Below are 27,969 nucleotides of genomic sequence, written 5' to 3' on the forward strand. Positions count from 1 at the left end.
AAAGCGAGGTCCATACAGAAATGGTTTGTCGAGATCAGTGTGGAAGAACTTGACTGGCCTTCACAGTGCCCTGACCTCAACATCATCAAACACCTTTGGGATGAATTAGAACGCCGACTGCGAGCCAGGCCAAATCGCTCAACATCAGTGCCCAACCTCACTAATGCTCATGGCTGAATGGAAGCAAGTCCCCGCAGTAATGTTCCAACATCTAGCGGGAAAGCCTTCCCAGAAGAGTAGATGCTGTTATAGCAGCAAAGCGGGGACCAACTCCATATTAATGCCCATGATTTTGGAATGAGATGTTTGACTTGCAGGTATCTACAGTTTTGGTCATGTAGTGTAGGGTTATAACCTCATACATAATCTAATATTAACTCCTGCAAAATTAAGCATTTCTTACAGTAGAATGATACAACAAAATGTACATTTTGACTTGGAAACAGGAGTGGATATTGAAATATTATTTTTTGTATCTTGAGAGAATTAATGTGCGGTTAGCGATCTTTATCAGCATTATAAAAGCTGATAGTATTTGAACCATATAAAATATGCATGCAGGTTGAACTGAAATCTTATCAGAAACATGTTAGATTGTTTTCACTGCTTTTAATTATCTTCACACTGGTCAGATTGATGTACATTTTGCACAGAAAATCTTTAAAAAAATGTTTTATTGCATTTACCCCCCCCCGGTCCCTAAACCTCTGCTGCAGGAGAGATGAAAGAGAAAACTTTACAGAAGTCAACAAGATTTCATCGATTTACGACATTCTGGTGAACAAGGGTTTATTGAGTCTTCTAGGGCAGTAATGACAGAAGAGAAGCTGCGTGCATATAATTATAGAAAAGTTGACTAACAAATAGCCTACCAAAATTTGGGAAATTATTAGTAAAAAAAAAAAAACGTCCTACACCCCATCCAAAGATCTTTCCGCAGTCTCGGACTGTACGGGGATTTTCTATCAGCCTATTTGCGGGTTAGAGTCTGATGCGGAACTCAGATTTTCACATAGTCGGGCAGCTGCGGACAATCAAATTCTGCCAACGTGCGTGTGAAAACAGTATTGTTTTTCTTACAGAATTGACATGAAATGAACTACTATAATCATTGAGACTGCCACTTCGTAAAGTCGCAGTCATTTACTAAGGGTTGCCCAACAACAGAGTTAGTGGACGTACGACCTGAATCGTAAGTCCGAGGCCCATCTTTCTGAAAACATGGTGTCTCGCTTCCAGAGACATGACCACAATCATGCACAAGGGGGGTGAGCTTGATGTCCTACGTGTGCGTGTGTGTGTGTGTATGGTGCGTGTGTCCATCTAAGCTCTGGAAGAGGGGCGTTCTGGAGTCCTCCTCACGGCAGACAAACGGGGCTGAAGGTAATTGATCAGTTCTCAAGGAAAGCCACGTAGTCAGTGAGTCTGGCCAGCTGCTGCTCATTTGGAACCAGCGAGACAGGGGGAGGATCTGTTTTGGGAGAGAGAGTGAGTAAGAGGGGGATTCCTCATAGAGCCAAGTCTTCTACCATGTAGCATCCCCCACCGGTGTGTGTGTGTGTGGTTAGAGGACAGGGGATGTGCTCCAATTCAAAGACTAAGCAGCACGGTACAGCTATTCTCACTGCAATGCTGGAGAAACATGAGTTGCACATCTGGATGTGAGTGAACTGTCGTTTTGCAACTGTTTTCTAGTGTGCACAAATGAATACACCCCAGAAGTTTTGCTTCCCATGCACAGCCAATACATTGTTTATGTATATTCTAAAGTCCTTTTTTGGGCAAAAACCCATTCGGATTGGCTTGGCCTGGCTACGAAGTAAGTAGGCCTATGCCCTGCCAGGCCCACCCATGGCTTAAATTGTTGAATGTTGCATTTATATTTTTGTTCAGTGTAGGTGTAAGAGGATTAATCGAGGGGCTGATGCAACGAGTCAGACGGACATATGTTCCACAGATGCTTAACATGATGGCCCGCTGATTGGAGAGAGAGGCTGTTACATGGCACCAGACACAGCCCACAAAATGTCTCAAACCAGAATGATTAACAAGCCACCCACTGGGCTTGTAGACTGTTAGGATTGGAGAGAAAAGATCTGAGGAGGGAAGGGAAGAGAGGAGGACAGGGCTAGGAACAGCGATTGAGCGTGGGTGTGTGAGGGTTAAGAAGTGAATGAAGGAAAAAAGGAAAAAGAAGAGTGGGGGGAGTAGGAGCGCATGGTGTAAGAGAAATAGAGGGGTATTTGATGTTGCTCTTTCATGAGACATGTGTTTTCCCAGTTACACAGGGACAGAATGTCTTGCAGGCCAGCCAAAGGAAAGAACAGCAATATGAGGGAGAAAAAATGAGAGAAAAATAAATTAGAGCCCACGAATACAGGAGAAAGACAGAGGACGGGAAGGGAAAGGCGATGAGGAGGACTGGAGTCAGTGTCTGAGCCAATTATGAATGACCCCAAAATTCACAGCTCTGGATCCGGTTCTCTCTCTCTCACACACACTCACGGTTAAATCGAGCATAGGGGGATTGAAAGTCTGGTGAAATGTGCTATCAGCACAGACAGAGGGCGTGATTGGGCAGAGTTGGGAAAGAGACTAGGGCATGATAAACATCCTAGTGATGGGAGAAAAGAGAAGAGCAACAGCGCCACCTACCTGGTTTCTGGGGCATTACCATCCTGGTGGCAGGGTCCGCCTGCCAGCCCTGGCTCACCACCCCTGTGGAAAGGAGGGAAAGAAACCAGAGAGAGGAGCGGTGGGTGGAGAATAGGAGGGGAAAAGAAACAGAAAAAGAGATGAAGGGAATAGTTTGACTATTTTCTGGTCTTTCAACTACTAACGATCTTTATCCTCACCTGCATGAACAATTTAGCTTTCTCTGCCTACTGATAAAACCTCATTCAAGTTTTTTTAAATTTAGATTTTTACTATTTTCTACATTGTAGAATAAGAGTGAAGACATCAAAACTATGAAAAAAACATATGGAATCATGTAGTAACCAAAAAAGTGTTTCTAAAAGTGTTAACCAAATCGAAGTAGCCACCCTTTGACAGCTTTGCACACTTGGCATTTTCTCAACCAGGTTCATGAGGAATGGTTTTTCTAACAGTCTTGAAGGAGTTTTCACATATGCTGAGTACTTGTTGGCTGTTTTTCCTTCACTCTGCGGTCCAACTCATCCCAAACCATCTCAATTGGGTTGAGGTCGGGTGATTGTGGAGGCCAGGTCATCTGATGCAGCACCATCACTCTCCTTCTTGGTCAAATAGCCCTTACACAGCCTGGAGGTGTGTTTTGGGTCATTGTCCTGTTGAAAAACAAATGATAGCCCCACTAAGCACAAACCAGATGGGATGGCGTATCGCTGCAGAATGCTGTGGTCGCCATGCTGGTTAAGCGTGGCTTGAATTCTAAATAAAATCAGTGTCACCAGCAAAGCACCCCCACACCTGCTTCACGGTGGGAACCACACATGCGGAGATCATCCGTTCACATACTCTGCGTCTCACAAAGGCGGTTGGAATCAACATTTTCAAATTTGGAGTCATTAGACCAAAGAACAGATTTCCTCTTTTCTAATGCCCATTGCTCGTGTATCTTGGTCCAAGCAAGTCTCTTCTTCTTATTGGTGTCCTTTAGTAGTGGTTTCTTTGGAGCAATTAAACCATGAAGGCCTGATTCACGCAGTCTCCTCTCAACAATTGATGAGATGTCTGTTTCTTGAACTCTGTGAAGCATTTATTTGGGCTGCAATCTGAGGTACTGTTAACTCTAATGAACTTATCCTCAGCAGAATAGGTAACTCACGAGAGCCAGTTTCATCATAGCGCTTGCTAGTTTTTGTGACTGCACTTGAAGAAACTTTCAAAGTTCTTGAAATGTTCTGGATTGACTGACCTTCATGTCTTAAAGTAACAATGGACTGTTGTTTCTCTTTGCAAATTTGAGCTGTTCTTGGCATAATATGGACTTGGTCTTTTACCAAATAGGGCTATCTACTGTATACCACCCCTACCTTGTCACAACACAACTGATTGGCTCAAACGCATTAAGGAAAGAAATTCCTTTCCTGTAGGGGTCCTCACGAGAGCCAGTTTCATCATAGCGCTTGATGGTTTTTGCGACTGCACTTTAAGAAACGTTCAAAGTTTTTGAAAAATTCCAGATTGATTGACCTTCATGAGATGTTCTTGCCATAATATGGACTTGGTTGTTTTGCTATCTTCTGTATACCACCCCTACCTTGTCACAACACTACTGATGGCCTCAAACGCATTAAGGAGGAAAGAAATTCCACAAATGAACTTTTAACAAGGCACACCTGCTAATTGAAATGGATTCCAGGCGACTAGCTCATGAAGCTGGTTGAGAGAATGCCAAAAGTGTGCAAAGCTGTCATCAAGGCAAAGGGTGGCTACTTTGAAGAATCTCAAATATAAAATACATTTTGATTTGTTTAACACTTTTTTGGTTACTACATGACTCTATGTGTTATTTCATAGATTTGATGTCTTCACTATTATTCTACAATGTAGAAAATAGTAAAAATAACAAAAAACCCTTGAATGAGTAGGTGTGTCCAAACTTTTGACTGGTAATGTACATAACTATAGTATATGACTGTGTTACTGTTCCAGTAGCCAGATGGGTAGTGAGGGTATATTAAGTTTTCTACACTGCAGCTGCTCACCCTTCACAGCTTCCTCCACAGAGTAGCCCACAAAGGCTGCAAAGTCTTCTGCCGTGATGGAGGTGTACGCCTGGGCCACAAGGCCATAGGCCCTCCTACGTGTGGTCTCTGTGGAGGTAAAGATAAATGCACATCTCATGTATGTACCTAAGAGAGGGACATTTTCAGTCTTTCAAATATGCAACAAAATCAAATAACGCTTAATGTAAACGGCAAAACGTGGAGTCCTGCCCCATGTTCAAAAAGCTATGTTCTTGTACTACTCATGTAGCAGTGCTGATAACCATTTGGCTATACACAGACTGAGAAATATCAAGTGAGAGGCCTACGGTGCAAGGCGGAGGTAAGGAAAAAGTATGATTTGGTTCCGAGTTAACTGCAACTTATGGCAACATTGAAAAAACAATATTGCCACACAGCAAACCAGACATTAGCTTACACCTTTGGTGGATTTTGTTGCTGCCCTGACAGCTGCGATAAAACAAGCCCCAAGTTGATCGGCCTTCACACTTTATTCGCTAGCAACAGTCTGTGTACAAACAACAACCCCTCATTCGCTACAACAGCGTTAGCGGCGATAACAAATGGAATGAGTAAAGACAGCTGCGGGGACAGGCACGGTGCCTGTCCGGGGTCCCCCCCCCCCCCTTCTCCTCCCCAAAGAGTGTCCTGTTATGAATGTAGTTTCATTTTCTGAACAGAAGTGACATTAGGTGTTAACTACAGGCACTTAAGGGGAAAATGAAAACAACTGTAAAATGGAATCTGAAAGCATGACGTAAGAGAGACAGTAAAGTACTTGTGAACCTGACCAACTAAGCTGTAGTGTATGAATGTGTGTGTGTGTGTGTTGTCAAGCCTCTTCCTAATGAGGATCTGAGGACTACACCTGTGCAAAAAAAATTATGAGAAAAGCAACAGCCATGGCTTTGGCCCAGAAAAAAAATCTAGGAAAATCTACTTATATCCTTTCAACCACATTATGTAGCCTACTGTATATGGCACATTTGAGAGCCATAGCATTATCAACTGGTGTGCCTTAGTATATTTGAAAAGGGTTGACTGGTCCTGTATATTGTTGACTTACAAAATACCCAACATGCACCACAGTATCAATTCGAAAAAAAGATTTTTGGGGACTATTAGCACATATTAGAAGCCATTGAACCAGGTCATCGCAAGAAGATTTTTGTAACATGGTCCTCTCAGCATGTATAGTCCTATTTTTGTCACAGCTCGCTGCCGATAGGACGCTATCCAAAGATGACTCATGTCAGGTGGCCCGGCCCCTACAGCTCTTCAGAAAGGAGTTTGCGATTGCTGAGAAATACGATCTATGACATGAGTGGGATGTTGCTTCATGGATGAGAAACAGGACCCCCACTTGCCTTTCACTGACACTCCAGAGCCTGTTTCACACCCTCTCACATAAAAAATAAATAGCCCCCCACTCTTCATCAGTAAAGGCTAGCCACAAAGAACTCTCTGCCCTTCACTGACACTCCAGGGCCTGTTGTTTCACACCCTCTCGCATTTTAAAAATAGCCCCCCACTCTTCATCAGCAAAAGCTAGCCACTAAGGACATGGCAATGGCTTTTATTTTTTATGCTGGTACTTGCCTAGTGAGAGCAACAACATATTGGGGCAACTCCCGAATGACAGTTCTCTCGTGAAATATTTAGTTTTGAACTTATTTTCTGAATGAAGTAGAAATGAATGGCAATCTTGGAATAGTTGGAATCTAAACAAAGGCAAATCTGCTTGAGTCACTTGAAACACCGTTTATTTCAGGTTGTGACGAAGTCAGATCTGTTGAAATATTTTGTTGCCAGTTTAGTGTACAAAATCATTTATCAATGTGATACAAATATAGGCATTCTTTATGTCGATGAGAAACCACAAATCAAAACTATTTCCCCATCTCAATCTTTACATGTGTTAAAGTATTCAAATGTAAACAATCTGAGAGGATATTCAGCCTAAAGTACATAACAAATAGATCAGAATAAATCTGATATGAATATACAAAAGTATAAAAAACTATTATAGTTTACAAAAAGGCAAAGTTAAGAGTACAAAAAAAACTAAAATATTAAACTCAAAACTGGGGAAAGTCATGTTACCAAATCAATCAACTACGTATAAAAACATTCAGACACCACCAACTTCTGCTTTACTCCTAACTTCTCTTAATATCACTGAAACATTGCAACTAGAGTCCCTGCCAGGAACATTCAGGTTAAAAGAACCTTCAAAAAGGTAGTAAATAGTTTGTTCATTTGTTCAGTTCGTATATTTTCAAGTTTCATCACTCCTCCTCTTCTTCGTCCCCTTCGGCATCCTCGAACGCATCGTCTTCGACCATTCCAAAGTCCATCTTGGCCAGGACGGCCTCCACGTGCTCCGTGGACAGCGTGAAATGGTCCATCTTCTCAAAGCCCGGCTCGGGCCTCTCCTCGCCCAGGGAGATCTTGGCGGTGTCCTTGGTCTGTGTGATAAGGCCCTTGGAGGCCAGCAGGAACTCTGCGGCGCCGCTCTGCTCCAGGGCCCGCACCGCTGTGTCCGTCAGCTCTGATCCCGCCTGCAGTCGCTCGCTGTAGTGCTGTGCCAGCGCCCGCAATGCAGTCACTTTCTCATCCTGCTCCTTGCCGATCTGTTCCAGCAGCAGGCCTTTGCGCTCCTCGAGCACTGCGTAGAGCAGGTCAAAGCGCTCGCCTAGGCTTTGCTTGGCACGCTGTGCGTTGTCCTGCACAGCCTGACAGGTATCCTCCATCTGGTTGAGCAGGGCCTGAAGGCGCCCGTTGCCTGCCACTAGGGTGTCGATAGCGTTGCTCAGCTCGCCCTTCTGCACCTGGTAGACACCGGCCAGTGGTGACACCTCACAGTCCTTGTGCTGGCCAAACACCTTGCACATGGAGCAGGTGGGCATCTGGCAGGTCACACAGTAGATGTTGATTTTCTCCTCCTCGTGCTCCTGGCACATGGGTTCCTTGGAATCCTTGGGCTTCAGTGGAGTCTCTGTGCTGCCTCCAACGCCACTACCCCCGCCACCCTCCTGCTGTTGCTTGTAGATGTCGATGATGTTCTCCACTAGCAGGTTGCGCTGAAGTCCGTGAACGCCATGGCGGTCCAGGACCACCTCGAAGCGGCAGGTGGGGCAGCGGAAAACGCCGCCCGAGAAGCGGTAGGGGTTGCGTGAGTCGTAGAGGTCGCTGGCACAGCCACGGCACAGGTTGTGCTGGCAGGGCAGGATGACCACGGGCTTAGTGAACATCTCCAGGCAGATAGGGCAGCTCAGCTGCTTCTCCAGGCTCTCCATGGGGCTGGGTGGACGCACCAACGAGCCGGTCCTCTGGATGTCCATGTTGGAATAGGCTTCTCCTTAATGTTGAGCTTGAAAATGTTTGCTTATTTTTCAACACTGCCTTCTCAAACTTCGCAGTGGTTCGTTGACAACTTTTCTTCTTTCCCTATAGGCTTTAACAAGCCAATAACTTTTGGAGGCTGAGGCTCTCTCTTTGGTAGTTGATTCTTCAGAGTCCGCTGATAGCTGTTCTGACTGGGGAATAGCAGCCCTGTCCTTTATACCAGCCCTTCACAGCCAGCGACACCTGATCCCTCCCACAGAACAGGGCACACATTCCTCCCTGCTTGTTTGTCAGGCTCTTTTCTGAGAAAATAGCCCACACCCACCGGCTGCTGCATTCGTCATTTGTCACACTAGGAGCCATGTCCCTTTCCGCAGTGACAGAAATCTGACAGGGCCAGGGGTACACTCAGCAGAAATACACAGGGCCCCCATGTGACTGTCCCAAAGCGGTAACACCGGAGGAAGGTTTCCTTAAGGGTAAACAACATGCCCTGTAAAGTCAACGCACCTCTGACTGTGTTAACCATTAATAATAAGCTGGTTTTCCAGGCGTACTACAACAGAGCCAGTGTTGGCTTCATAAAGCAGACCACCTTCCTCGCGGTGTAGCCCACTTATCGCCTGTGGTCACATCTGAGCACTTCAGTGGATTGATCAAACTCCTATCGAGCATCCACAACAACAACAACCTCTGTGGTGCAGTCGAACCCACTGTTGATGTTTCATGCTCAAGCCATGCATTGCACCATCGTCCTATAAATAGGTTACAAATATTTATTCACGTGTTTTTCACCCCTTCTAAATATGTCTACTGACTAGAGTGTTGAATCCAACACTGTACTCGATAAACTGACCCAACAAAACAAGCGGAATAAAAACCGCTCTGACATTTAAATTTGACTACTATTACGCTACATGAGCAGAAAGCTATAGGTTAAGCCTCTGGTCATGGAAACGTCTCACTGAGACGGTCTTGAAAAACTCTCCTGTGAATGTGCACCACGTGACATTGAAAAAAAAAAAAAACAGTGAGCACCAGGAACAAGCTATTCTTAAACCTTGCCCCCATGCATCACATGTGTGGGTCTACCAGGTTCCACAAGTTAGAGGGGGTTACACATGGGGAGTGTGAGCAGAGAAGGTCATAGGCATTTCCATATGCCAATCACCCATTTGCCAAGGCAGGAGCTTACTGATGGATATTTTAAAGTGATTTGAGAAGACTGGGAAAACGCCATCTTCTCTGTCTAGGCTACTGTTTGCACCTGCCACTGCCAATGACCTGGACCTGGGAACACAGTAATCAGTGGCCAGGTTTCCATCAAACCTTTTTATGCGAGTACGGTACATGTCGGATAACAAATGTAAATGACCGGCCTGATGGAAACCGAACATATGAGCTTGATGCTACTTTCCAATAAATATCGAGGGTCTTATTCTGGTGACATGATGATCGATGCTTGGCTGCAGTTTGACAAGAAAATAATCTAGTCCAGGTAGCCATCACCTGTTCAAGAGTCTTATGGCTTGGGGGTAAAAGCTGTTTAGAAGCCTTTTGGTCCTAGACTTGGCACTCCGGTACCGCTTGCCATGCGGTAGCAGAGAAAACAGTCTATGACTGGAGTGGCTGGGGTCTTTGACAATTTTTAGGGCCTTCCTCTGACACCGCCTGGTGTAGAGGTCCTGGATGGCAGGCAGCTTAGCCCCAGTGATGTACTGGGCCGTACGCACCACCCTCTGTAGTGCCTTGCGGTCAGAGGCCGAGCAGTTAACGTACCAGGAAGTAATGTAACAAGTCAGGATGCTCTCGATGTTTCAGTTGTAGAACCTTTTGAGGATCTGAGGACCCATGCCAAATCTTTTCAGTCTCCTAAGGGGGAATAGGTTTTGTCGTGCCCTCTTCACAACTGTCTTGGTGTGTTTGGACCATTCTAGTTTGTCTGTGATGTGGACACCAAGGAACTTGAAGCTCTCAACCTGCTCCACCACAGCCAGGTCAATAAGAATGAGGGCATGCTCAGTCCCCCCTTTCCTGTAGTCCACAATCATCTCCTTTGTCTTGATTACGTTGAGAGATAGGCTGTTATTCTGGCACCACCTGGCCAGGTCTCTGTCTCATCGTTGTCGAAGATCAGGGCTACTGACACTGTTGTGTCATCGGCAAACTTGATGGTGTTGGAGTCGTGCCTGGCCATGCAGTCATGGGTGAACAGCAAGTACAGGAGGGGACTGAGCACGCACCTCTGAGGGGCTCCGAGGTTGAGGATCAGCGTGGCAAATGTGTTGCTACCTACCCTCACCATCTGGGGGCGTCCCGTCAGGAAGTCCAGGATCCAGTTGCAAAGGGAGGTGTTTAGTCCCAGGATCCTTAGCTTAGTGATGAGCTTTGAGGTCACTATGGTGTTGAACGCTGAGCTGTAGTCAATGAAAAGCATTATCACGTAAGTGTTCCTTTTTTCTAGGTGTGAAAGGACACTGAAGTGCAATAGAGATGGCATCATCTGTGGATCTGTTTGAACGGTATGCAAATTGGACTGGGTCTAGGTTTTCTGGGAAAATTGTGTTAATGTGAGCCATTACCAGCCTTTCAAAGCACTTCATGGCTACGGACATGAGTGCTACAGGTATGTAGTCATTTAGGCAGGTTAACATGAAACAGGTTGGTATTACAGACTCAATCAGGGACCTGTTGAAAATGTCAGTGAAGACACTTGCTAGTTGGTCAGCACATGCCCAGAGCTGGCACAGCGGCCTTGTGAATGTTAACCTGTTTAAAAAGGTTTAGGGCTACGGAGAGCATGATCACAGTCCTCCGGAACAGCTGATGCTCTCATGCATGCTTTAGTGCTGCTTGTCTCGAAGAGAGCATAGAAGTTATTTAGCTCGTCTGGTAGGCTTGTATCACTGGGCAGCTCTCGGCTGTGCTTCCCTTTGTAGTCTGTAATAGTTTGCAAGCCCTGCCACATTCGACAAGCGTCGGAGCCGGTGTAGTACGATTCAATCTTAGTCCTGTATTGGAGCTTTGCCTGTTTGATGGTTCGTCAGAGGGCATAGCAGGATTTCTTCTTAGAGTCCCGCACCTTGAAAGCTGCAGCTCTACCCTTTAGCTCAGTGCGAATGTGGCCTGTAATCCATGGATTGTGGTTTGTATGTACAGTCACTATGGGGACGACCTCCTCATTGCACTTATTGATAACGCCAGTGACTGATGTGGTGTACTCCTCAATGCCATCGGAAGAACTCCGGAACATATTCCAGTCTGTGCTAGCAAAACAGTCCTGTAGTTTAGCATCTGCTTCATCTGACCACTTTTTAAAAGAGTCACTGGTGCTTCCTGCTTTAATTTTAGCTGGTAAGCAGGAATCAGGAGGATAGAATTATGGTCAGATTTGCCAAATGGAGGGTGAGGGAGAGCTTTGTACACATCTGTGTGTGGAGTAAAGGTCATCTAGAATTCCCCCCCCTCTGATTGCGCATTTAACATGCTGATAGAAATTAGGTAAAATTGATTTCAGTTTCCCTGCATTAAAGTCCCCGGCCACTAGTAGCGCCGCCTCTGGATGAGCGGTTTCCTGTTTACTTATTTCCTTTTACAGCTCGTTGAGTGCGGTCTAAGTGCCAGCATCGGTTTGTTGTGGTAAATAAACAGCTACGAAAAATATAGTTGAAGACTCTTGGCAAATAGTGTGGTCTACAGCTTATCATGAGATACGCTACCTCAGGCGAGCAAAATCTAGAGACTTCCTTAGATTTCGTGCACCAGCTGTTGTTTACAAATATACACAGACATGTCTTACCAGTGCATGTCTATCTAGCCGGTGCAGCGTATATCCCGCCAGCTGAATGTTATCCATGTCGTCTTTCAGTCATGGATAACATTCCGTTGGCGGATCCTTACAAGGCACTTGTCTCCTCTATACCTGCGTCTCTTTCAGGGGCCTTGTCGGGTGTCTGAAGTACATCCTGCTTGTTGAAGAAAAAATCTTTGTCTAATCCGAGGTGAGTGATCGCTGTCCTGATATCCAGAAACTATTTTTTGCAGTAAGATACGGTGGCAGAAACATTATGTACCAAATAAATTACAAACACGAAAAAAACTAAAACAATAGCACAATTGGTTAGGCGCCTGTAAAACGGCTGCCATTTCTTCCGGCGACATCTTAATATCTGAGATGGGGAGAAGTATGTCCATAATAAAGTGCTTCCTCTACCTTCTAAACAGGACTATCAACAAGGAAGGTCCTACAGGCCCAACAAGGAAGGTCCTACAGGCCCTCGCACCTGGACTACTGTTCAGTCGTGTGGTCAGGTGCCACAAAAATGGACTCGGATGTACACAGAGAGCTAATATTAATAATATGCATGTCAATCTCTCCTGGCTCAAAGCAGAGGAGAGATTGACTTCATCACTACTTGTATTTATGAGAGGTATTAACATGTTGAATGCACCGAGCAGTTTGTTTGAACTACTGGCGCACAGCTCAGACACCCATGCCTACCCCACAAGACATGCCACAAGAGGTCTCTTCACGGTCCCCTAGTCCAGAACAGACTATGGGAGGTGCATAGTCCTACATATTGCCATAACTACATGGAACTCTACACCTTATGGAACAGCGGGGACTGTGAAGCGGCACAGACACATGCATACACACGATAACATTCGCACTATACACACACTTGTACACATGATTTTGTACTGTAAATGTGTGGTAGTGGTGGAGTAGGGTCTGAGGGGGCACAGTGTTGTGAAATCTGTGAACGTATTGTAATGTTTATAACATTTTAAACTGCCTTAATTTTCCCAGGAAGAGAATGGGGATCCATAATAAATACAAATGAAATGCATAACCATGGTAGCAATTGAAAAGGAACAGTTTGTAGATGGGACAGTTATTAGACCAACGGTGAGTACACAACAGCTCTCCTGACAATACTGAATCCTAACATTACACTTGATTTTACATACATTTACTGTACTTTTCGCCGCATTTGTTGATAACAAAATCTGAAAATATTCTGGATACCTTCAGTAACCTGGTGTGTGTGTGCGCAACATAAGACAACAAATGTACAAGGGTTTGAGTGAGAGAACTAATTGGTGTCTCCATCTCTCCAGTGTGCATTGTTTCTAAGCAATTTCAATGCACTTTTATGACTCAAAGAAGAATCTTCAACTTCAAGGTACTTTTTAGACCTCTCCTAGCTGTGCCATTGAGGATCTAGAGCAAGCACACGTGTCGATGTTTTGTTTGGAACACAACCCTGCATCCCCGCCATCACACATTTACTGTTGATTATGCAAACCAAAAATGGTCTATTGTAAAATCACAATCTGTGTCAGGAGGGCATGATTTGAAAGCTCGTTCTAATTGGCAACATGACTAGCTAAGATATAAAAGATGATCTTAGAGCGTTAGGCCTTCACAAGGCAATTCAGAGAAACGGAACACAATTGTGAAGTGCAATGGAGTCACGAGTGCATTCAGGTGCATTTGCAGCATCAATTGTTTCCCACAATAAGAAAACATACGCCGGGTTGCTCTGGACATAATGAGCCTATGACGACATGCCATCTTGTAACTGTACATCTAACATGGTGATCAAACACTAACACTGTATATGACATGAGTTTCATGATTTGGAGATGAGAAGTGCACATTTGGACTCAGTTGTTTGACATCAAAACAGTATGTATTATAATCCACAACGTCTCATCTTTCAAAATACATCACAACATCTTCATGTACAGCATTTCCAGACAACAAAAACATTTGCAAAACTTGTGTGTAAAGGGCTAACTCAAAAGTGCTTTCGAGTCAATAGCAGTAAGCAGCTCACCTATGACACATTGTCATGTTTTGAACATTCATGTCACGTGACCAGGATTTTAACCTTCATTTCCCCATTTCTTTATAAGTCCGATACTCCCGCACCCTCCTCAAACAATTGCTTTAATGTTTGGTTAAATTGTCATTTCTGGAAAAGGCTTAAAAAAGGTTCTAATCTAGGTCATGAGACATAGTCCAAAATACAGGCCCAAGCCAGGACATACACCATCAGACATGTACATATGTGTAATGATTTGACGGTGTAATGGCAGGCAGCTAGCAGAAAATAACGTGAAGTAGTGATCATTTAGATTCATATAACTTATAGGTAGCTGGCCGGCTAATACATTAGGACAGTGTCCAGACTTCTTTTGTTAGCTACAAGAACACAAAGCCGAAAAAAAGTACTTGCCATATTCTTGCTCTTCTGCTTCAGTCACCCTGGACTCAATAATATGGCGAGGCATGGAGGCAGGTCGTGTGCCAAGGAATTCGTCCAGTTCCCTGTAGAACGGACAGGTCTCCCGGCCACTACCACTCAGTCCATTATTGTCTTTCGTCTTGTGTTATGTACATCTTCGATTTTTGTCTGGCACTACTTCCGCGAACAATGGTGGCCATGGACATTCTCAATATAGATCTCTTTTTCTGTAACACGCTTCCAACCTCGCTAGAATCGGATTTTGCGACCAAATGGATATCAGAAGCTTTGTTTCTGCAATGGACCAGGTCCGTGAACTCTCGTTTGCCATGTACAAACGTATATGTACAAACATAAAATGTACAAACGGCAAGCATGATCTGTACAAACAGCAAGCCGAATGCAAAGTATGGGGATTTCTCTCTGGCGAACTTCTGTTTATATAAATGGTGCCAGAAGCATCCCTTGACCTCTGAACCTAGACCTCTTACGTGACTACAATACACGTTGGCTGATACACTTACACGGAACCCAAACCGGCTGCACACGTGCACCATCATAAATAAATGTATTTTGTCCCCACACACCAAACGCGTTCACGATACGCAGGTTAAAATATCAATACAAACTCTGAACCAATTATATTAATTTGCGGACAGGTCAAAAAGCATTAAACATTTATGGAAATGGAGCTAGCTTGCACTTGCTAGCTAATTTGTCCTATTTAGCTAGCCTGCTGTTGCTAGCTAATTTGTCCTGGGATATAAACATTGAGTTGTTATTTTACCTGAAATGCACACGGTCCTCTACTCCACCAATTAATTCACACATAAAACGGTCAACCGAATCGTTTCTAGTCATCTCTCCTCCTTCCAGGCCTTTTCTTCTCTTGACTTTATATTGCGATTGGCAACTTTCATAAATTACGTGCATTACCACCACCGACCTATTTCGTCTTTCAGTCACCCACGTGGGTATAACCAATGAGGAGATGGCACGTGGGTACCTGCTTCTATAAACCAATGAGATGGGAGAGGCAGGACTTGCAGCGCGATCTGCGTCCGAAATAGAACTGACTTTTATTTTAGCCCTTGGCAACGCAGACGCTCGTTGGCGCGTGCGAGCAATGTGGGTGCAATAATTGAGTAATACAGATTTCAAAACGTGTTTTGCAATGCGAGCGCAGGCAATGCGAGCGGTGTAGTCAGCCTGTTATCATCACAATGCAATGCCCAGAAGGGGATGACTCTCGAGGAAGGCTCGCCCGCGGCCTCCGGAGGTAGCGTTCGAGACGTGATAATATAGGCTGTAAATTTGCGAATGCATTTCGAAACACAATACTGCTCGAGAATCTCTCGATAATCTCCTCAACCCGAAGAGCTTTAGAGGGCTATATTAAACTAGGCAAAATGTATCCCATCATGCTGTGCATCAATGGGACAATTTGTGAGTAGATAAATAACATTACATTTTCAATTAGGTATTACAAAAACTTAACTTCTACTTCATCCCAATCCCGGATCCGGGAGCACCCCCATCAGTAAAAAAGCTGACTAGCATAGCCTAGCGTCACAAGTAAATACTAGCATCTAAATATCATTAAATCACAAGTCCATGACACCAGATGAAAGATACACTTCTTGTGAATCCAGCCATCATTTCTGATTTTTAAAATGTTTTACAGGGAAGACACAATATGTAAATCTATTAGCTAACCACGATAGCAAAAGACAACTTTTTTTACTCCACCATTTTTTTCCTGCATAGGTAGCTATCACAATTTCGACCAAATAAAGATATAAATAGCCACTAACCAAGAAACAACTTCATCAGATGACAGTCTGATAACATATTTATTGTATAGCATATGTTTTGTTAGAAAAATTTACATATTTCAGGTATAAATCATAGTTTACCATTGCAGCCACCATCACAACTCTCACCAAAGCAACTAGAATAACTACAGAGAGCAACGTGAATTACCTAAATACTCATCATAAAACATTTATGAAAAATACACAGCGTACAGCAAATGAAAGACAAAGATCTTGTGAATCCAGCCAATATTTCAGATTTTTTAAGTGTTTTACAGCGAAAACACAATATAGCATTATATTAGCTTACTACAATAGCCAACCACACAACAACATTGATTCATGCCAACAATAGCGATAACGTATAAACCAGCAAAAGATATAAATTTTTTCACTAACCTTCTCAAACTTCTTCAGATGACAGTCCTATAACATCATATTACACAATACATATAGAGTTTGTTCGAAAATGTGCATATTTAGCGGCACAAATCGTGGTTATACAATGAGAATAGTAGCCAAGCTGCCAACAATATGTCGGGAGAAATCTTGGGAGAGGCACCTATTCTAATCAGTAACTAATCATAAACTTGACTAAAAAATACAGGTTGGACAGCAAATGAAAGATACATTAGTTCTTAATGCAATCGCTGTGTTAGATTTTTAAAATTAACGTTACTACGACATACAGCGTGCGTTAAAGCGAGACCGCACCGAAATTAATGGCGGAATATGCGTTTTACATTTTTCAACAGAACAACGAATTAACATCATAAATAGTTCTTACTTTTTGATGAACTCCCATCAGAATCTTGGGCAAGTTGTCCTTTGTCCAAAAGAATCGTTGCTCGGTTGTAGAATGTAGTCTTCAACGTTGGAATTAGCAGTAAACATTAGCCATGTGGCAAAGACGTGTCCAACTCACTATAACGCAGCACTAATAAATATCCGAAAATCGCAATATACTGATACAAACTGATATAACTCGGTTTAAAATAACATTGATGTCTTTAACACCTATATCGAATAAAAACAGAGCCGGATATATCTAAGGGCTATAACGGGAGCTTTCTAATACGACTTCCAGAGGTCCTTTTTGCGTCATGGCGAAGAGGAGAAAGAGGGTACACCACGTTGCCAGCCTATTTATAGGCCTCAGATCTGCCTAGCGACTCCATTTCAATTCTCACTATTCGCTGACATCCAGGGGAAGGCGTATGCAGTGCATCTCAACCAATAGAAGACAGGCAAATTAATAAACCGACCTCAGAACAGCTTGCAGAATTCAGCATTCTCACATCCTCATAGGAAAATTGCTCTAACGCAAGTTCTGTTTTACTCACAGATATAATTCAAACGGTTTTAGAAACTAGAGAGTGTTTTCTATCCAATAGTAATAATAATATGCATATTGTACGAGCAAGAATTGAGTACGAGGCAGTTTAATTTGGGAACGAAATTATTACAAAGTGCAAACAGCACCCCCTATTGAGAAAAGGTTTTAAGCTCCCTTTTCTGTATTGTTCTTGGCCCTCCATAACCACTTCATGGCTGGGTTACAATGTAGGATGCAAGTGGTGCGCCCTCTTTTGATAATTGAGAACCCTCAGTAGGCTGCAATGTGAATGACATTACAAAATGTACTTTATTACAATTGTGTGGGACCCACTTTCATTATGTAAGCATCATTTTTTTTTTTTTTACGTAGACTACCCAACATATTTCATTTCAATCATCCTGCTACCAATTGTCCAAAGCAAATTCCCTATAAATTCTAACATGAACAAACTCATAATGAAGCTGCTGATTGCGTGAACTGCTAAACATCTTACACATCTATCCTTACCCAGTGTCCTTCTTCTCGTCTAGCCTCAGGTTTAAGCAATGAATATAGAAAGTCATTCAGAGGTGAGAGACGTGGCCTGGTCATGAGTTCAGTAAGTCTCAAAAGGTCAAGTCAATACATTGAGTCTTAAACAAGTCTGCAGTCAGTCAAACAATGTGTTGCATATTCAATAACACCCGGTAACAGTCTCCAGAATGTCAAAAACAATGTTTTTCTCACAAGAATAGACATTTGGATTAATGTATAGGGTACTAAGCAATACACTCAAACAAAAATGGCATGCTTACTCAAAAGATGCTCTGAAGGTCAAATGTTATTTTTGCCCCAGTAACCAATATTGTTTGAGCAGGGCCCACAGTCACAAAACCGTGTAAATCAGCCACATTGAGTTATATATGCATGTTGAGCCACAGAAGTGTGTAGGCTGTGTTTTAAATGTTAGTTCGTCGTGCAGGTCAGGTGTGTCAAGTGGTCACAGAAAAGTGCACGGCCATTACAGTACCTCGCAGGGCATCCATGGCGGGCAGGATGTTCTCAGACCACTGGTGAGCTGCAATGGCCGAGTAGATCCCTGGGAAGTCTCGCTGCCATATGCGCTGACCCACGGCCCACACGGCCGTCAGCTCTGGGTTTCCCTGCACACAACACGTTTCCATCCATTTAAATCAACTTCAACATACATTGGTAACTAGACTATACTAAACGATATGCAGACTATGAGTCTTGTTGCTAGTGAGACATTGGGTACACTCATTCTCATGAATTGAATCAATTCCGTGTGCAGGACAGGCCCCACTTTTGTACTACCATCTTCAATATGGGAAATTATACAATGACTGGCCTCCCTAAGAGTTGAGTTCCCAGTATAGCTTTAACTCATTTTCATTGTCTAACAAAAATATGCTTTATACACAAAGAAATTTACACAAACTTGTGCCTCAGCTATCTATACTGAACAAAAATATAGAACGCAACATGTAAAGTGTTGGTCCCATGTTTCATGAGCTGAAATAAAAGATCCCAGAAATGTTCCATACGCACAAAAATATCACATTTTGTGCACCAATGTTTACATCCTTGTTAGTGAGTATTTCTTCTTTGCCAAGAGAATCCATCCACCTGACAGGTGTGGCATATCAACAGCATGGTCATCACACAGGTGCACCTTGCGCCGGGGACAACAAAAAGCCACTAAAATGCGCAGTTGTCACAACACAATGCCAAGGATTTCTCAAGTTGAGGGAGCATGCAATTGGCATGCTGACTGCAGGAATGTCCACCAGAGCTGTTGAATGTGGATTTGTCTACCATAAGCCGCCATCGTTTTAGAGAATTTGGCAGTACGTCCAACCGGCCTCACAAGCGCAAACCATGTGTAACCACGCCAGCCCAGGACCTTCACATGCGGCTTCTTCACCTGATGTCTATGAAATCCATAGATCCGGGCCTAATGAATTGATTTCAATTGACTGATTTCCTTATATGAACTGTAACTTAGTCAAATTGTTGCGTTTACATTTTTGTTCAGTCTAAATATATTAGATAAATGCTAACCCTAACCATTCTCACCGATTTAATGGCTTGAGGAATTCGCTTCCACAGGTACCTGGCATTATTCCTGTAAAAAAAGTAACAAAAGTCATCTGACAATTAAAGGGGAATGGAAACACTAGGCTTTAGAACGCCAGCTAACACAGAAACAGCCCTGTGAAGCACTTGTGAAAATGTGCATCATACAGAAATAAATGCTACCCCAAACTGCCATTTACACAACTTGCCAATGAAGATGGGGAAAAACTTGAGCATATTGAGTCTTCATTATTTAGTAAGGATTGATAATCTGAAATCAGAATGGTTTCAGAATATTTTACTGTGAATGAGTTCGACGTTTTAGTGACGGTGGTATTTTTCTAGAATTCTATGGAATGTTCAGTGATCAGACACTATCTGGATAGTATGTAAACACACACTACATGGTCAAAAGGGACACCCCTTCAAATTAGTGAATTTGGCAATTTCAGCCACACCCATTGCTGACCGGTAGAAATGCAAGCACACAGCCATGCATTCTCCATAGACAAACAATGGCAGTAGAATGGCCTTACTGAGGAGCTCAGTGACTTTCAACGTGGCAACGGCAGAGGATGACATCTTTCCAACAAGTCAGTTTGTCAAATTTCTGCCCTTGTCAACTATAGGTGCTGTTATTGTTAAATGGAAACGTCTAGGAGCAATGACATCTCAGCCGCGAATTGGTAGGCCACACAAGCTCACAAAACTTGCCTGTCCTCGGTTGCAACTCTCACTAGAGTTACAAACTTTCTGGCATTTAGTCTTACATATGACAATGAAAGACATACACAGTATAATATTAATAAAACAAGAACTTTATTGAAAGAATAAGGTTAGGGGAATACATTGAAGATGTGGTGCCTGTATGTTTGTATGGAAAAGAGTGAAATTAAGTGAGTGAAAAAGGAAAAATGGTTGCAAAAGCCAGAGCCCATGTGTCAAGAATTGTGACAGAGCAAGAGGGTCTTCAATTTTGCACAGATATGGGATATGCAATTCTTTCCTATCAAGATGGAAAGGTCCCCAACCCTATATCCTAGACACCCACAGAGCGACCCACCCGCTAAGGAGAAATCCTTATCGGTTTTATAGGCATACTGCAAGTAGCAGCCAAGACAGAAATATGAATGCAGACAGAGACGCACTAAAGCAGCAACGTCCCCTCATGAGTCTTAGCCTGCCTGGCAGGGTTGGTCCAACAAAGCCAGAGCCCCCAGATAGGTGAGAATAAAATAAAATACATCTCAAAGCTGCTAATGAACACCTTGACAACCTCGTGCATAGCCGGTGGGAATTCCAGTGGAGTACCCCCACCCAGGTAGTGACAGTGCTGGCAACACGGGCTGCAGTAACCCATGAGGGGGGGGGGGGGGGGGGGGGGGTCACACACAGACAATCAAAAGGCGGGTAAATTATTATGGCCCTGGCAGCACAAAATAATCAAATGGTCTGACTGCACTGAGGTGCTTGGGAAGAATGGTCAGCGTGTGTGTGTGGGGGGGTATCCAATCTCCATCAGCTAGGACTAGACATGGTTAATCAAATCTCCCCATTGCTGCTCAATTTGACATGCCTTCTCAAACAGCTACAACTGTTTGCGTATTCACAAATCAAGTCTTCGAGTTGGGCTCAGGGATGTAACAACTGTTGAACATCTGAGCTTGTGGTTGTGTGAAGGAGTGTGGGGGGGGGGGGGTGATCAGTCTTCCAGATCGTTGTGGAGGACTTTTGGCCCACTCTTGCATCCAGAACTGATTTAACTCTGACATTTGACAAGCATGAACTACTCGTTTCAAGTCCTACCACAACATCTCAATTGGGACTAGGTCTGGATTTGTTGCGTTTTAGCCATTTTCATGTAGACTTGATGGCGTGTTTTGGATCATTGTCTTGCTGCATGACCCAGCAGCGCTTCAGCTCACTGACAGATGGCATGACATTCTCCTGTAGAATTCTTTGATACAGAGCAGAATTCATGGTTCCTTCTATTAAGGCAAGTCGTTCAGGTCCTGAGGCAGCAAAGCATTCCCAATCCATCACATTACCACCACCATGCTTGATCGTTGGTATGAGGTTCTTACTGTGGAATGCAGTGTTTGGTTTTCACCAGGCATAACGGGGCCCATGTCATCCAAAAATCTACACTTTTGAATCATCTATCCATAGAACATTCTTACAAGATTCTGGATGATCATCCAGGTGTTTATGGCAAATTTGAGTCAATTTTTTGGGCGATATTGGTCCCACGGACTTGAAACGAGCAGTTCATGCTTGAAAACCCACAAATGTTGCAGAGTTACAGCTGTTCTACATGGAAAACTGGGCTAAATTACTCCACAGCGATTGATCAATAACTACAGGAAGCATTGCATCTAAAGATGGCACAACCAGTTATTAAGTGTAAGCGGGCAATTACTTTTTCCCCACACAGGGGCATTGGAGTGGCATAATTTTCTTTATGAAATAAGTATGTAATTGCTGTTCATTCAGGTTCTGTTAATCTAATATTAAGTTTGATAAAAAAATATGCAAAAGTAGAGAAATAGAAAAGGGGGCAAATACTTTTATGGCACTGTAGGTAACAATAAACAATATGAAATGCCTACATTATTACGCATATTATTCATCAGTTGTGGAAATAAATTAGAACTTTTGTTGGGTGCTTTATATATAAAAATCTGACACCTACTCATTCAAGGGTTTTTCTTTATTTTTACTATTTTCTACATTGTAGAATAACACATGTAACCAAAGTGAAGAAACTCAAATATATTTTGATTTGTTTAACAAAGTAGCCACCCTTTGCCTTGACAGTTCTGCAAATTCCTGTCATTCTCTCAACCAGCTTCATGAGGTAGTCACCTGGAATGCATTTCAATTAACAGATGTGCCTTGTTAAAAGTTCATTTGTGGAATTTCTTTCCTTCTTAATGTGTTTGAGCCAATCAGTTGTGTTGTGACAAGGTAGGGGTGGTATACAGTAGATAGTCCTATTTGGTAAAAGACCAAGTCTATATTATGGCAAGAACAGCTCAAATAAGCAAAGATAAATGACAGTCCATCATTACTATAAGACATGAAGGTCAGTCAATCTGGAAAATGTCAAGAACTTTGAAAGTTTCTTCAAGTGCAGACGCAAAAACCATCAAGCGCTATGATGAAACTGGCTCTCATGAGGACCGCCACAGGAAAGGAAGACCCAGAGTTACCTCTGCTGCAGAGGAAAAGTTCATCAGCGTTACCAGCCTCTGCTGCACAGAGTTCAAGTAAAGACATCTCAACATCAACTGCTCAGAGGAGACTGCTTGAATCAGGAATTCATGGTTTGCTGCAAAGAAACCACTACTAAAGGACACCAATAATAAGAGACTTGCTTGGGCCAAGAAACATGAGCAATGGATATTAGACCGGTGGTAATCTGTTCTTTGGTCTGATGAGTCCAAATTTGAGATTTTTGGTTCCAACCACCGTGTCTTTGTGAGACGCAGAGTAGGTGAACAGATGATCTCCACATGTGTAGTTCCCACCGTGAAGCATGGAGGTGTTGTGATTGTGCTTTGCTGATGACACTCATTTATTTAGAATTCAAAGCACAGTTAACCAGCATGGCTACCACCGCATTCTGCAGCGATATGCCATCCCATCTGGTTTGTGCTTAGTGGGACTATAATTTGTTTTTCAACAGGACAATGACCCAACACACACCTCCAGGCTGTGTACGGGCTATTTCACCATAAAGGAAAGTGATGGAGTGCTGTATCAGATGACCTGGCCTCCACAATCACCCGACCTCCACCCAATTGAAATGGTTTGGGATGATTTGGACCACAGAGTGAAGGAAAAGCAGCCAACAAGTGCTCAGCATATGTGAGTACTTGTTCAAGACTGTTGAAAAAAAATTCTAGGTGACTACCTCATGAAGCTGATTGAGAGAATTCCAAGAGTGTGCAAAGCTGTCATCAAGGCAAAGGGTGGTTACTTTGAAGAATCTAAAATATATTTTGATTTGTTTTACTGCATGATTACATGTGTATTATATCATAGTTTTGATATCTTCACTATTACTCTACGATGTAGAAAATAGTAAAAATAAAGAAAAATCCTTGAATGAGTAGGTGTCCAAACTTTTGACTTGTACTGTATATCTGTAAGTCACAAACCAGCTAGCTAGACGAGGGCCCACTTTCCCAAAAGCATCTTACGGCTATTGTTCATCGTTAACATGCTGACCAGACCGGACATGTCGCGTGCGTGAGTGTCGCAAAATAAATTTAGAAATCCATGTTTTTCAATTATTGCATTGCCAATGGCTAAAATAGAACTCCTTTCTATTTCTGACGCAGATCGCGCTGAAAGACCTACCTCTCCCATCTCCTCATTGGTTTATAGAAGCGGGTACCCACGTGCCATCTCCTCATTGGTTATACCCACGTGGGTGATTGAAAGACGAACTGTTTTGCCAGTTGTCGTGGTAATACTATGAAAGTGTAGATGGATCACCATATACAGTGGGGAGAATAAGTATTTGATACACTGCCGATTTTGCAGGTTTTCCTACTTACAAAGCATGTAGAGGTCTGTAATTTTTATCATAGGTACACTTCAACTGTGAGAGACGGAATCTAAAACAAAAATCCAGAAAATCACATTGTATGATTTAAGTGATTAATGTGCATTTTATGATAAAAAATTACAGACCTCTACATGATTTGTAAGTAGGAAAACCTGCAAAATCGTCAGTGTGTCAAATACTTGTTCTCCCCACTGTAAGTTCAAAGATGAAAAAGCCTGGAAGGAGGAGAGATGACTAGAAATGATTCGGTTGGTCGCTTTATGTGTGGATTAATTGGCGGAATAGAGGACCTTGTGCATTTTTTTATTTAAAAAATAAATAAATTTTACCCCCTTTTCTCCCCAATTTTCGTGGTATCCAATTGCTAGTAATTACTATCTTGTCTCATCGCTACAACTTCCGTACGGGCTCGGGAGAGACGAAGGTCGAAAGCCATGCGTCCTTCGAAACACAACCCAACCAAGCCGCACTGATTCTTAACACAGCGCGCCTCCAACCCGGAAGCCAGCCGCACCAATGTGTCGGAGGAAACACCGTGCACCTGGCTCCCTTGGTTAGCGCGCACTGCGCCCAGCCCGCCACAGGAGTTGCTGGTGCGCGATGAGACAAGGATATCCATACCGGCCAAACCCTCCCTAGCCCGGACGACGCTAGGCCAATTGTGCGTTGCCCCACGAACCTCCCGGTCGCGGCCGGCTGCGACAGAGCCTGGGCGCGAACCCAGAGTCTCTGGTGGCGCAGCTAGCGCTGCGATGCAGTGCCCTAGACCACTGCGCCACCTGGGAGGCCACCTTGTGCATTTCAGGTAAACTAACAACTTAATGTTTATATCCCAGGATAAATTAGCTAGCAACAGCAAGCTAGCTAAATTGCCATACATGTTTAATGCTTTTCGACCTGTCCCCAAATTAATGTCATTGGTTCAGAGTTTGTTTTGATATTTTAACCTGCGTGTCGTGATCGCGTTTGGTGTAGGGGGACAAAATAAATGTATACACGATAGCGCACGCGCGCAGCCGGTTTGGGTTCCGTGTAAGAACCCTCGTAGGAAGGAGCATGTTTCCCAAAACCATCGTTATTAACGTTGCACTTAAACGCTCGCAATCTAAATGCCTGCCTGATGCCATTCGTATAACAGCTAAGTGCGTCGTTAGATGCGTTTTGCCCTCCCCCGTCACGTTATACACAGAAGATTTCCGCTAATCACATGGTTTATCAGTCTCTGACAGCCGATAACTTCAGATAAAGTTGCCAATGTAATTGCAACTGATATAAACAAGTGATGTATAAAAAGAAGCTTCAAATGAAAACCGGGAAGACTGCAATACAATATAAAACAGTAGGCTATAGGCCTATTTCAATCATATTGAAATACATTTCATTGTCTCAATATATTTCATGCTGTGTAGCCTAACGTGCCAAATCTGTGATTTAGTGACTTTTTAAAATTGGGTAAACACTAGAATACAACACCTTAATATTTGCAGCCGTAGGTGGTAATATCTCTCTAGAAGCTGATCAGTCATCAGTATTGCGAAATAATTATAATGTGAAGATACGATTTGAATGGAGAAAGCTCACGGAAAGCAGCGCTCACTTTCTTTCGATCCTATCAGTATCGACACACTTAGCACTCTGTGTGGTGTTTTGGGAAATGCATGTTACATCTTCAGCCGTTTTATGATAGACGCATCGTTAAAAACACTCTTAAGTTTAAGTTCCATCGCTATTGGGAAACCAGGTCCAGGATGAAATAGTTACCAAACTGACTACCAGACTGAGCTTTCAAAAGTAATTATCTAGCTAGCTCGCTAAGGGCTAGGCTTCAGGCTTAGGCTAGATTAATTCTTGCAATCAACAGTTTAGCTACCATTTTAGGAATCATATCACAGATAGACACCTAATGAGATATCTAGCAAGCTACATATTATAGCTAGCTACATTTTACTGGTAAAATAGCAATCCTGCAACAGCCCTCATCGACTGGCTAGCTACATATTGAGTTTAAGCTCTAAGTAACACCTAATGGTCAGAAAAACAATTCTTTAGAAGGGCTAGGCCTATAGAAAACCTGACTTACATGTCATTGTGCAGTAGATAGAGCGCCAACAGCTTGGCATACACTTGAGGGGTTGCAATGCCACCTGGAGCCTGGCGATAAAACAAACAATTAGTCCATGTCTAGCCAATATACAGCCCATGCAAACCTATAGCTAGGTTTCCATCCAATTTGACAGATTTTCATGCGAATATTCTAAAACCTGCATAAAGAAAATATGCCAATTTTCCTACCCATGGTGTTTCCATCAAACTCACGTGTTGCTGATAAAGAGTATTGATGTAACGTTATAAGCAAAAAAAAAAAAGCCTTTTATGTGCACTAAGGGAAATATCACCCTTTTTCAAATTCATATTAAAGATTGAGGAAGATATGACAACCAATAGTGGACAACTACTAGTAATTCCTACTCATAATTGGTTAAAAATCACATGATACACACCGATGATGTCATAGGAATCTCGTATCTTCCGCGATATTTTTTCAACAAAAAGGGGACGATTTTCACATAATGTTTTGGTGATGCTGGAAATTAATATTTAGTTTAAATATATATGTACCGAATTCAAATCAAAAGTTCAATGCGTTTCCATTGCATTTTCAGTTCTACTGGTGTTTTTTGTAAGTAGAAATGTTGCCTTAAATAGCAAATGTGCCCACTCTGGTCTAGGCATGTGAGCTCTAGCTAACAGTTCGCAGAGACAGTGCGATGCACTGTAGGATAGCCTAAATTAGATTATTATAGATAATAGCGAGATTGATTATATTTGTCAAACGGCAGCCAAGCATCAATCACCATGTCACCAGTATAAGACCATCGATATTTATTAGAGATGTACATCAAGTTCAAAATGTATTTATTTTGTAGTCTTAATAAACTGCACGCGTTCCCAAATCGTAATGGGAGGACCACATAACATATCGCGTGACTCCAAGTTTACTTCGATATGATTTTTCGAACCATATTTCTCGCATAATTAATTTCACAGACAAAATGTCACACCATGTCGAAATAACAAATTGTTTGTTGACATTCATAAAATTGTACCGCCATTTTCTGTTGGATGGATACTTCGCTAATGACGGTCATGAAGTTCCAAACGTTGTACATTTAATAATGTGGCTATATAGATAGCTGCACGACCTGGTCGAAAGGACTCATTTTCCTGTATATTAACAACCTTAACGTTCTGCGCATATTACTTTACGCAGATTGTAAAAACCTAGCTAAGGAAAAACATCCAGCTGCACACTGTGCCGCTAATTTAAATGCTCAACACAATGTGATATTTGAATGTGTCATTAGCTAGCTACTTTCCTCCTGCCACATTTCACATCCCCTCTGCTACATAGCAAATCGCAGTTAAATGCTGTGTTCAATGTAATGTTATGACCTATCTATATATGCTGTGCTCGCTAACTGACGTAGATAAGGGTAGTTAGCTACTTTCGCGCACGTTAAATGCAGCGTTAGCTGTGCCCAATTGAATGTTATGATCTAGTTAGCTAGCTATGTTGTGTTCGCTAACGTTAGTGTGTTTGGATGGCTAGCTAGTTAGCACAGCTAGCTAAGTTAAAACACACAGACCAAAGAGAACGTTTGATGAAATACTTGGATATAACTACCTCAAGTTCCTGTGTTTGGCACTGCTCTAAAAGTTTGTCATAATTTTCATCCATTATAACTACGGCAGGCATAGTGTCGTTCACCAGTGTCTCGTCAGCAGAGAGGAAGAAAAAGGCCCAACTCGGTGGAAAATGTCTCCCTTCAGCACAGCAGGTGGCGTTGTT

At 42.9% G+C, this 27,969-nt stretch overlaps 2 protein-coding genes across 3 annotated transcripts; both read right to left on the minus strand.

Moving 5' to 3' along the window:
• Positions 1 to 594: 594 nt before the first annotated feature.
• cops8 (COP9 signalosome subunit 8) lies at positions 595 to 27,969 on the minus strand. Of its 2 annotated transcripts, XM_055879040.1 has the most exons (7): positions 27,805 to 27,969; positions 26,200 to 26,270; positions 19,544 to 19,592; positions 18,477 to 18,609; positions 4,692 to 4,799; positions 2,656 to 2,718; positions 595 to 1,471 (listed from the first exon to the last, which is right to left on the minus strand). In XM_055879040.1, the coding sequence occupies exons 1-7, from the start codon at positions 27,874 to 27,876 to the stop codon at positions 1,392 to 1,394; spliced, it is 576 nt and encodes a 191-aa protein (XP_055735015.1). In that variant the 5' UTR covers positions 27,877 to 27,969; the 3' UTR covers positions 595 to 1,391. The 2 variants fall into 2 exon arrangements, with proteins under 2 accessions (XP_055735015.1, XP_055735014.1); XM_055879039.1 differs by lacking the exon at positions 4,692 to 4,799 and having other exon boundaries at positions 27,805 to 27,966.
• Positions 5,185 to 18,469, minus strand: trim63b (tripartite motif containing 63b). The gene has a single exon (XM_055879038.1). The coding sequence runs from the start codon at positions 8,054 to 8,056 to the stop codon at positions 7,001 to 7,003; it is 1,056 nt and encodes a 351-aa protein (XP_055735013.1). The 5' UTR covers positions 8,057 to 18,469; the 3' UTR covers positions 5,185 to 7,000.

This window comes from Salvelinus fontinalis, chromosome 23 (assembly GCF_029448725.1).
Source record: "Salvelinus fontinalis isolate EN_2023a chromosome 23, ASM2944872v1, whole genome shotgun sequence".
In the NCBI taxonomy this organism is placed as follows: Eukaryota; Metazoa; Chordata; class Actinopteri; order Salmoniformes; family Salmonidae; genus Salvelinus; species Salvelinus fontinalis.

Excerpts from the sequence above, each read along its gene's own strand:
- trim63b (XM_055879038.1), bottom strand. The coding sequence starts at position 8,056 with ATGGACATCCAGAGGACCGGCTCGTTGGTGCGTCCACCCAGCCCCATG.
- cops8 (XM_055879040.1), bottom strand. The coding sequence starts at position 27,876 with ATGCCTGCCGTAGTTATAATGGATGAAAATTATGACAAACTTTTAGAG. Across the intron at positions 4,800-18,476 it reads CGCCATGGATGCCCTGCGAG|AGACCACACGTAGGAGGGCC; the intron begins GTACTGTAATGG and ends TTACCTCCACAG. Across the intron at positions 2,719-4,691 it reads TGTGGAGGAAGCTGTGAAGG|GGGTGGTGAGCCAGGGCTGG; the intron begins GTGAGCAGCTGC and ends TCCTTTCCACAG.